The sequence below is a fragment of the Hippocampus zosterae genome, chromosome 5 (genome assembly GCF_025434085.1).
Source record: "Hippocampus zosterae strain Florida chromosome 5, ASM2543408v3, whole genome shotgun sequence".
NCBI lineage: Eukaryota > Metazoa > Chordata > Actinopteri > Syngnathiformes > Syngnathidae > Hippocampus > Hippocampus zosterae.
The window spans coordinates 12745025-12756720 of NC_067455.1; the positions used below are offsets into that span (position 1 = coordinate 12745025).

At 47.7% G+C, this 11696-nt stretch overlaps 1 protein-coding gene across 2 annotated transcripts in view; it reads right to left on the reverse strand.

Annotated features, from left to right (window-relative positions):
• kirrel3l (kirre like nephrin family adhesion molecule 3, like) overlaps window positions 1–10361 on the reverse strand; it is a 42194-nt gene extending 31833 nt beyond the window's left edge. For both annotated transcript variants that reach the window (XM_052065457.1, XM_052065456.1), the window contains exon 1: window positions 9827–10361. In XM_052065457.1, coding sequence (XP_051921417.1) covers window positions 9827–9866 — 40 coding nt within the window. In that variant the 5' untranslated portion in view covers window positions 9867–10361. The remainder of the gene's footprint in view (window positions 1–9826) is intronic.
• Window positions 10362–11696: the final 1335 nt, after the last annotated feature.

The window sequence follows — 11696 nt, forward strand, 5'->3', positions numbered from 1 at the left end:
AAAACGAACAAAAAGCAACCTGTTCTCTTGCCGTCGTCATGTGAGTCTTTTGAAAGCTCTTGAGAACATTTTTTTCCCCCCGCCTCGATTCAAGTGGGAATGAATTGGACTTCACTTGTGATCCGAGCCCGGAGGTATAAAAGAGCCGCATGAACGCTGCCCATTTTCACGCTATTACCACAGCAGTCATGGCTGTATTAGGTTGAAATGGACCATTGATTTCTCTCAGCCCCCACAAAAAACTAGTCCCGGCCAGTTCTGAGATCCACCTTGTTTATTTTTCTAAAAACAAAATATCACATGCCTAATGATTGCAACGCATCCCTTCAAACCCAATAGAAGAGCACAATGGGTATAATGTGCCTCTACTTGGTGGAGTTAAACTAAGGCCCCACTGGTTGAAATTGCCTTTTAAAGAACTGCCTGGTGCAATCAGGGAGCAGGCCTGAGTTGCTGTTGTGGATCAAAATGAGTGCTCAGAGAAAGAAAGGCTGAGCTCTGCGGAGCAAAGAAAGGTTCATCTCAAGTGTTACGCTTCGAGAGCCTCCTCCCGGCATTTTGAATGAGCCAACAATCAGCCCTTGCTGCCCCTCAATCTCTTAGTCAGCTGTATAACTGCCCGCTGATGGAGGGGCTTCATTTGGGGCTTATTTATATTTCCATGTATCTCTGCCCCGAAAGACCACTAACAAGCTCAGTACACCCAAAAACAAACACAGATAAGATGGAAATTCCCTCTGTGCAAGGGTTCTCAATGGGTGGGTCGAGACCCAAAATGAGTTTTGTTTTGTTATTTTCCTCCAACAAAGAAGAGAGCAGTGCCAAAATGGATGAATTTTGCGGCTGTTTTTTTTGGTGCCGTTGCAGCAAATTGTATTTTTTTTCTTTCCTCCATTTCTTAACAAGAGCACTTTGAACATGTGTTACGCTTCGGAATATGCCGTAAATATGTTTTCAGAGACTACTTTTGAACAATTCCTGTTTACTGCTCTTGACTTTTGTGAAAGCGGATTGGGACATGGTGACAACAGGACAATGCAGGTGCCAGGGACAGATGAGACTCTACAGCATTAGCCACACAAGAATAAAAGACAGGATTCTATCGTTGGAACCTCGGAAACGCAACTCCTCTATGGTGGTATAATTTGACCAAAACTTTCAGGATTTTTTTGGTTTCAGAGGTTGAACCTCCATCATGTAGGAAAGTAGTCCTGGCTACTCAGCACACCATGGTGCAAAGCGACAATGATAACTAAAAACGGGAATCAATAGCATGAAGTTAGAAAGGATTTTCCCACGAAGCTCAAATGCTTCAATCTCAATTCTTTGTGCCTTTTATTATTAGCAGTGGAGAACTTCCTTTTACACCGACAAGCCAGTTAGGAATCTTAAAACGATATTTTCAGTCTTTTTGTGAGGGGGCTTGCCTCCGGTCATCCTCAGTCACAGTCAATGCCAAGTTTTACTCATAACAGCGAGTCGTATTTTTTTTTACTATCATACTTATTTTTACACTTGCACGGCAGTTAACAGATTCATTTGATCTCCATTTTTGTCAATGGGCCAAGTTGCTTCAGGTCGACCAGTTTTGTGGAACAGCTATAGTCGTGTTCATCCTTTAAGGGTCCACTGTGTAAGCTACATGCGCACACACGTACGCACACACAGACACACACACATACACACGTTGTTGGCTGGCTTCTTTGCTAATTTATGTGGTGGCTCTGAGACGTAATACCACCCAAACCAAAGAGTGGGCCTGGTCGACCCCGCGACCTAACCAGGAGGCGCTCCCCAACGAGCCACAACAAACCAGCCACTCTCCAGCTTTGATGCGAGGAAGCAGAGTGGAGGGCTCGTGCTCCCCCCACCCCTCCATTCAAACATCTCCCTTTCCTCCCATGTCTAGCGAGTGTATTAAACACGATTCCACCTGCACTGAGTCTGCATGCACCTCAAAGAGCAATCTGAGAAGAGGGCTTTTCCATCTTATCTCTCTTAGCCCTTTTAGTGCCCGCTCTCATCCTCGCTCGCTCAATCCTTGCCCCATCTTTTCCTTTTTTTCCAGCTTCTTTTAACATGATCACTTGAATGTATAAAATAGAGAAGATTGCGCCTATCACTGTCCGTCTATCCCCCTGTGTGTATTTCCTTTGCAGCCTTTTGTTTTATTTACCTAATGACGGTGTCTCCGCTCATGTAATTAGCACAAAAAAATAATGGCTGTCTCTCCCCTTTACAGCTCCTGAGAAAACAAATTATGGAGAACAATAGGTACAAATGGATCCTGCACCAAACCCCATGATGGATGCAGCCCTGCATCTCATCCTTTTTCTCACTTCCTCTCCCTCCCTTCTTCATTATGTTCAGCTTTATATGTCTCCGCTTGGAAATAGTGGCAACTTGCAACTCCATTTTCATTGCGTGCTTTGTCTTCCGTTCCAGCACCGACATCATAAGCAGCTCGGTCCTTTTTCCAGCCATTTCTTCCCTCCGCTGTTGTCTGGACTGGCGTTGCCTTCTCTTCCATCCTCCCGTGCATTCACAGAACACGCCTGGGACTTTCTAAAGCAAACATCATGTGCCATAGCCCCATCTGTGGATAGTCTGAGCAGGGAACAATCAGTCCCTCTCCTCTGCTTCGTTCCTCCTTCCAGCCCCCTGGGATCGACGCAGAAGTAGGATGCTTCATTCAGACGGGTGCAATGTGCTGGAACAATGGTTTGGGCTGCTTCATTCTACCAAGGGTGTTAAGTTCACCTCAGCCAGCTTGGCAAGCACTTATCCGACTGTTACTGGCCTCCTTAGTGCAGCTTCCCGGGAATGTGGCAGAAGAAGCCTCCCATGATACGCATCCACATCTCTACCCACACATATACGGACGCATAGAGCCGCCCCGCGCATGTCAGGTTAGACACCTGAGAGCTCGTGTTTGGCCCCACAGGTGCTGGAATATCAACTTTCCTTAAATCCCCTTCAGAGCATGTGGTAAGTTACACAGTGGTTGTTTTCTTTCACCCCTGCCACGCCAAAAAAAAAAAAAAAAGAGAGAAAAGCAGCAGGTTTTGCTTTTCACCAATTCAAGCGTATCCATTACCTGAGATGTTCGGCTCCTGGCAGTAAATCCCTTTGACCCTTCCCATTTTTTCTGTCTGCCTCTCTCCCACCCCCTTATTCCCATGCTGAGCCCATGGCGGTTTGCACGTTGCTTTTTTGTGGCCAAAAAGACAGCTGGGGAGAGAGCGAGAGACACCTTTACCTCCTCCCGCTTCAACCACCACCCACATACGCCGGTTCTCGTGTTTCAACACAGCTCAATAACATTACCATGTTTTGCCATCGGTGAGAGCCGCAGTTAAAAGCCAGATCAATACGGTTTGATTGACATCCTTCAGTTGATAGCAAATTGGCTGACATTTTTCTCGGACCTCTCGAGGCGAGAAAGAAAAATCAGCGGCGCGGCAAAGAAATACAAAGCAAAGGCCATTCATCCAGCCCTTTTCTCAACAGCATGAGACAGACATAATATGACTGTAAACGGGATTGATGCACCGCCAAGCCACTATTTTGGTTCATGTTTGAGTCAGCAAGACAATATTGGCCCTGGCAATCCGAGCTCATTAAACAACAAGAAGATACAATTGCCGTGGCTGAACCTCACAATTAGGCTGTACTTCAGCGCAACTGGAAAAATGCCTCATATTTCAACATTATTTGCAAAGTGCTCGGATCCGTTTCTTTTTCCTTGAGCGATATCTTTGCCAGAGATGAGCTTCCACTTTGAGCCAAAACAATCGAGTACGTGTTCAGCATCAAACACCTCCTTAAATCTGGAGCGATGCTCTGTTTTTTCAAACATCTCAACTACGGTACTCGCATGTGCAAAAGGTATCCACAAATTCTTCTCATTTTTTCATATTATCATTTGAATGAATACTGCCAACCAGGCTATTTTTATGGCTAAGCATCAATTGTGTTGCAGTGAAAAACAATGTTGTATGCACGAGGATCCGTTTTTTTCCCTCATATGTGTAGTTTGTAAAAAAGATGGCATGTCGTGTTCTTGGAGCATTCGTAATTGGACAATCGGACCTTTGACTAATCATTCCAGAAAAGGCACAAAGCCCTGAAGATGCCGCACACTCATGTCAACTTAGCATCACAACAATGGGTGCCCTTGACCCCGGTGACTGCATGCGTACATGCGTCGGTGAATTCATGGTGAGTCACTTGTGGGGAATGAGCATATGTCATCAGCCCATAGCATCCTGCAGAACATTTCTGATCTTCTGTTTGGAGATGGCAACGTAATGCCTTCTTTTCTTTGCAGGACAAAAAGAGTGGTGGAGGTATTTCTACCGAAGCTTGTTTTTCCACGTAATCCTCCTACAGCCGAGCTATGTTTGATACAAGGTTAAGGAATAAAAGATAACACATATTGCTGTGCTGCACTGGACGTGTTTCAATTTTCTGTGAATGTGTGTGTGTGTGTGAGAATGTGTGTGTGCGCACCAGGTATGAAATTCTTCTCTTGCCTGATTGGAGGATAAAAATGAATCCGTTACTTTATTACTGCTGTATGTTGAAGGTATATTGTGTATCCCTTGGGCAGGAATTGTCATTGGATGCGTGTATGTGTGTCCGCGTGTGCTTGTGTAAAAAGGGGAGGTTTCTGCTTGGCTCTCGACGAAGGCGGACGCTTTTTTTGCACAGCTCCTGCCCCCACCCCGCAACCTCTCCCTACTCGCCACTTAGTCTTTGTGCTGTCTTTGTCTAACTTTTTTCTAGCTTCCTACCGTATTTTAATCCGAAGAACTAACCATGGAATTAGTTGGCTGGTCTCTCGATGCAATCTACAACATTTTTTCGACGGAAAGAGCAGGCAGTGGGGAGCCTGCTTGCCCTCCGGGGACATTTGCTGCCGGATACGCCCTGGATCCATGGAGGAAGTGGAGACCGGTATACCTGGCAATACTGTCCGTGGAGGATGTGGAAGACATCTACATTATTGGCCTTTTGATAACAGGTATGCTGCTGTTTGGTGTTGGCAGCTTTCTGTTCTATCGCAAAATTCCACCGACGGGAGCGGCTTTATTGGAAGTGAAGAGGCTGCCGGTCATTCTGGATGGTTTGGCGCGCATGTCCAACACTCGGACTCAAGCGGGGACTGAGCTCCACCGCAATATTGTTGCGGTTTTGGAGCGACTCCGAGCGATCGACAACAACATGGAGAAGTTGGAATCCGTGCTGCAGAAAGAGTTTTTTGGATTCGGGCTGATCAGCGCCAGTGAAGAGATACAGACCACGGACTCAGGGCTGTCTGAAATTGTTGCCAGCCGCCCCTCCAAAACAAACAACGCTATCTGGCCTTTCCCCTGGATGGAAGTACGCATGGAATCTAGGGCCCCCATCATCACACCCCCTCCTTCTCGGCCATGGACTGATAAGCCGGGACTGTCTTCATGATGAGCAGACCTCGACGAAGCAGCTATGACCTGCACACGCATACACATACACAACTGGACAACCGCACGCACATACACATCCTTGTTATCACCGTCTTCATCGCTCCGATTCTTTTTCCCTAGTGACGTGGTTAATTCTCAGTCCTCCCCATCTTTCCTTTACGCCCTTTGCAAATGAGAATCAAAGAGTAAACAATTTTGGGTTGCACGGTGACGATCCAGCCCAAGGTGAAGTCGCCGGGGAAGATGTCTCCAGGCAAAGGCAGGAAGTTGACACGATGCCCCTCCATTGTCCCGTTTCATTTCCTTCCCGGATGTGCCGACTGGCCCAGAGGGAGACGAGGTGAGGATGTGCACAAGGAGAAAGTGAAGACAAAGGAAGATGGGTGGGCTGAAGAGGACAAGTGCCATCAACAGTTAGCTACCTGGCTTCCTGTGCCGGGTCAGAGCAGCGAACACGACGGGCTAATTTGCGAACAGCTGATAACAATGCACGGGGACATACTGCCAAGTTCTTTATCTGCGTTTACCCAAATGGCAAAGCTGATTAGAGGCAGGCGACATTATGAAGTGCCATTGTTTCCTTTCTCCTTTGCGCACGTGTAGGGGCTGTTTATGAAGGATCACAATGCAACGTGTGCACCGTGTCTACAGGATGAGGAGAAAGCAGCGGGCCATTGTTTAGCAGTTCGGTCATTCCTAACCGTTTGTTTGAGTGTGCCTCCTGCAGAAAATGAGCGTTTACCGGAAAAAGGAGAAAATGAGAGCGCCTGTTAGAAGCCCTCGTGCCTAAAATCGCGGTCTCTCGTCAAATAGGCAAAGCAGGGGCGCTGGACTGCAACCCTCATTGAGCATGTTTGGAAATTGGCAGACGGCTCTGTGCCACGCTGGGCTTTTCCGGTGTACTCGGGACGTTTCATTTGACACACATGACAATTTAGAGGCTGAAAGAAGACTAAACTTTACACCTGCTAAAACCATGTCTAAGTATTGGCGCAGGTGGTGTAACGCGATTTGGGTGAATTTGATCGAGGTGCAGGCAAACAGATGTTTGGCACAGGCGGGCATTGTATTTTGTTTTTTTGATATGACAACAGTGTGCATTGAAGTATTGCAGAAATCAAATTTGGTACAGTACCATTATCGCCATATCATGAGCTTATACTTTTAGAATTAACCCCTTGGCCGCAACACATGTAAGAGATGGGTCGTGGGATGGGGGGGACAAACATGGACATGAACGCCCGGGCTACAAGCTGGTCACTTTCTAGATGTGATCTGTGATCACCATAGGTAACTTGACATCATCGCGCTATGGAAGTCTGCTTGCAGTTTCTTCTAAACGTACTTTGCACGCTTTGACCTCCTGCATTGAGGCCAACAAATCAGTTTCTGCTTCTGCCGTGTCAAAGAAAACTCGCCTTTCGCGTGCCTCTTTTAAAGGGACTGAGAGGAGCCCATGGGCGACGAAGCGAGTCGACTGCGTTTACGGCGACACTGGCGCAGCTGTGTGCGTTTGAAAAATACCAACAGTTTGTGTTGCCTGCCCATACGCGCAGTTAGACAGCGTACCAGACTTGCACTGGGGACGAATATACTTAAGTCTGATTCTGTTCTGCTTCATAGCTCTTGCCCTTTGTCTGTATGGATGGATGGATGGATGGATAGATAGAAGATCTAAATACGATGTTAAATAACAGCAAAAACCAACACATAGAGAGGAAGTCAAAGTAAGCTAAAATGCATCTTTGTCATGACTTCGCCTCCTAAATAATGCAAGACACTCCTCTCCAGGAGTCAGCTGCATCCAGATTCTGCTGGATCGACACTATGCATCTCGTGTCCAAAGCTGGCTGCCAGGCTGAAGTTCCTGCCAACAAACTTTCTCCCGCTAAGGAAATAAAATGAGTATGAATGGTGGGTGGTGATGGTGGGGGAAGTTAAGAGAAATGACGAGTGAGTGTGTTCGACATGCGGCGCAAAAGGTTAACGATGCTCTGCCGCTTGTCCCCAGTGTTTTCCCGCCGTGTGCAATTATTAAGACACTGGTGACACATCTAAGCCTCCCCCCACAATGACGCACCCCCCGCCCCCCTCCACAAGAATTCAAAGAACCATAGCTCATGAAATATGCATACTTTCTTAAAGCCACCCTATTGGGGGCCAGGCTGTCACTGGGCCCACAAACATGTCTGCACCGCACAAGGATGAGACAAATCTCTAGTAATGGGCAAGAGGGGAGATGATGCTTGGTAAAGGCTTTGTAGGTGTGTGTGTGCACGCGTGCGCGTGTCAGCTCATTAAGAAGATGCCCTTGCATGTCCGCATGACCATTTGTCACGCGTTCACCCAAAAAAAAAAAAAAAAAGAGTAAAGGGAGACAAATAAAGACTTCCGGCAAGGAATGAAGTGATTTTTTTTCTACGCCGATGCACCATGGAGCGGCGACAAGTTAAAGAGGAAGCAGGAGATACTTGTAATCTCGGCACTCAGCCTTTGAACTCGACCCGATGAGGCACAAGCTTCCTAAAGCAAAAAGGCAAAAAAAAGGTTTCCAAAGAAGCGCTCGCAGAAGATAACTCAGAATACTGATGTAAAGTTGAATCCAATTCCTCAGGGCGGCAAAAGGGACTCTACGGGAAAGTAACGTGCGAGTGGGGAAAAGGACGGCATACACCCTGCGTGCAATCATGCGTCTTGGAGTAAAAATAGTGATAAAAATGAACAAATGAAATTCAATCAGCACCAAACCATATTTTCTCCATCACTTCTCCACTACATGCCTCAGATCGGAGTGATCTACATTCCGCTCCAAAACAGAACTGTTAGCGCCTGAAAACCTCACTGATTTTGGAAAGCATCAGCCTCTCACTCAGTGAAGGTCTCCAACATTCAGAATCTCACATTTATTGGAAAGGCCATCGAGAGCAGCAAGTAAACAGCAGCAAAGTGGAGACTGTGGAGGTCAGAGTGAGAGATTGGAAATAGACATCCTTTTTCGATCTCACTTTTTCTCATTTGCTTCGCTGGCGGGCTGGAGCCTTACAGAAGCTTACAGTAAGATCAGGTTGATGATGCCCAACAGGTCACCAGCAGCGGCAAGATGTCAAGGTAACCTATAGGTTGTCGTTTGTCCATGATAAAGCCACATTTATTTTTGTGCAACAGGTTCTTAGAGGACAGTTGGGAGTTGGAGTGACTGTGTGAAAGCTTGAACAGGAACAACAAGAAAAAAAAGCGCTTCAAGGTGTCTTGCGATCTAATTGGGGCTGCAGCTGCTACCGTTTTCATGATTTGGGTATGCGCGTGAGTGTGTGTGTGTGTGTATGTGTGCTGGATTCGTAAAGAATGGGGTAAAGTGCCACTGCCTTGCTACTGGCTCTTCCCTCCTTATCCAGCTGTTGCTCGTCTATCAGAGAGCAAAGGTCTGCTGGCGCGTCATCAGCCTCAACCCCAACACCCCTCGGGGAGGGTGGGGGGCTAATGGTGCAGAGGTGCTCCCAACAAATGGCTTTTGAGTAAACAATAGCCTACCATTTGTTCAATAACCTGAAATTCTGGTTTGTGATGCAGACAGATTTTGTTTCCCTCAAGGTGTTAAATTAACACGCTTGTGCATTGAGTGCGTGCGTGTGTGTTTTTTTTCTTTAGCTCTGGCACAATGCTGATAAGTCACAGTCTCTCAGTGTTAATTACCGCGAGCTATTTTTTGCATCAGGACATATGCGAGTTATTAGCAAGCAGTCAGGAGACAAATCATGCCTGGAAGTGCAGAAAGTTCAGGGTGGCTTACTTTTAAAAGGACGGCCCTTTGACTTCGTCCATCAATCTGCTCAACACGATTGAGTGTTTTCAGGTTTCAGTATTTTGACATAAGGATTATTTAAGTATTGGGGGAGACGGTGACGTAACCCCCCCCCCCCCACCCCGCAAATTAAAGCAAACAACAAATGCGCTCTCTATTCCTAGCACGTAAATTTTGGTAATTTTTGTTGTATTCCCCCCCCCCCCCCTCACATATTCAGTTTGACAATACACAACATGTAACCCAACTTTCCCTTCAGTGTCTCCGCATCGGTGACCATCTTCACGCGCTCCTCCGCAAGAATCCCGAGCAAAGTGCGTGTAATCCACTCACTGCCGCGCCACTCGCCATACAGTGTGGGGGATCCACTGATGCAATCATGCTTGCCCAACTAATTGCACGCGTAATGCCACAAACGAGTTTATGCGTGATTGTTTGTGCTGTGCTGCGAGGAGCGGCGCGCCGCACCGGCTGCCTTGACGCAGCGCGCGCCTTAAAACGCACTAAAAAATGTCCATCTCAGACAACAAGGAACAGATAAAGAGTGAGACATTACCTGAGGCCATAAGGCAAAAGATGAGGTAAAGCACGGTCATTGTAGTTGCTCCCCCGTGGCCGAGTCGGATCAACGCCTGCTCCGTCTGTTTGGTGCGGGGCTGCCGGTGGTCCACTCACTCGCACGCTCTCCCTTGATACGATCCACTCGAGTGCAATCGCTGTGATTAAGTCCCAACACTTGATTTAAGTCAAGTCACAGATGCATGTTTCCTACTCCTGATAACTTTCCACCCTGCAGAATCAAAAGCCACGGGCTGGAAGCGCGGTCCACTTGTTCACTGCTGCGCGCTCGCCTCCAGGACTGTGCGCGCTTGCGATGATGGAGCCGGCTGAAGTTGCCTCTCCTCCTCCTTTTCCTCCGTGTGAGTGACTCTCTCGCTGTTACATGTATGGAAGAGATGCACCTCTCACGCACACTCCTCTCCGCTTCTTGCCAACGGGAGACGCGCACTGACACTCTGTGTTGGGAGCTTACACCACATTTGGCACTAAGCTTAGTGTGTGGAGCCCCTTTGCTTCACACGCACCCAACCGGGGTGTTGGGAAGGGTGAGCTACCCCCCCCCCCCACCCAATCCTTCCCCCCGCCTCTTCGGCCTCCCTATTGGCTGAGCTGGCGTCAAGGGGAGGGCTTCGTTTTGAAACAGTGAGCCCGAGTCAAACGTGTGCTTGAATAAGCATTTTGCTGTGTAGACGCCCAGGCGTTAACGGCCACTATCATAATCGGAGGTGGCCATTATTTACTCCTCGTACTGGAAGTGCAGAACAACTGTGGGGCAAGTAGAAGCACTGATTTAATGCCTTGGCTTGAATGGGGGGTGTGGGGGGGGGGGGGGGGAGTGTACCCTAAAATGTAATTCTAAACGATCCATTTTTGATGACTCGCCACAGTGAAAAAAAAGCCTCTGCACTCAAAGTAATTCGGCGTTCACATCATGTCATATGATTGCATTCCCTGTTTTTCAATCCATCAATCAACGGCAGTTGACTTTATTCATTTGTGTACAACCCATCTTACGTTGTGCTGTAAGGTGCATGTCAGCCAATCACAGAGCACATCTCGACAAGCATTCACACTTGCATTCACCCAATCGGGCCATTTAGAGTCTTCAATTAACATTGCACGCATACTTTTGAAATGTAGGAGGAAGCCGACAGCAAACACACACAATAACATGGGACACACACACACACACAAAATACTCCACACAGAAAGGTCAAATTGATCCAGAAACACCAACTTCAGAACCGTAAGGTGTGCGTGCTAACCAGTTGCCCAGCATGCCGCCCTCCTATGGTTCATCCATCCAAGGGTCGCGGGGCGGGCTGGAGCCTATCCCAGCAGTCTTTGGGCAACCTGAACCGATTGCCAGCCGATCGCAGAGCACACAAAGACCAACAACCATTCACGCTCACAATCACATCAAGAGACAATTCAGAGTCGGGGTGTCCAAAGTCGATCGTCAAGGGCTGCTCGCCTGCCTGTTTCACATGTGTTCCTGCTGCAACACACCTGATTGAAATGATGAGGATCATTCTCATGCTTCCTGAGAGCTTGCTGATGAGCGGATCATTTGAATCAGGTGTGTTGCAGCAGGGAGAGTTGAGAAAACAGGCAGGACAGCGGCGCACGAGGACCGGAGGAGCTGGACATGCCTGATTTAGAGTGTTCCATGGACAGGCTGCACATTTTTTTGGAATATGGGAGGAAATCAAAGTACCCGGAGAAAACCCACACAGGCACGGGGAGAACATGCAAACTCTAAATCATTTGGTCTCCAAACTACGGCCCGGGGGCCGAATGTGGCCCGCCTCTGCATTTTCCTAGGCCCCCTGAACAATACCAAAGATGTGTTTTTTACGTTTTTT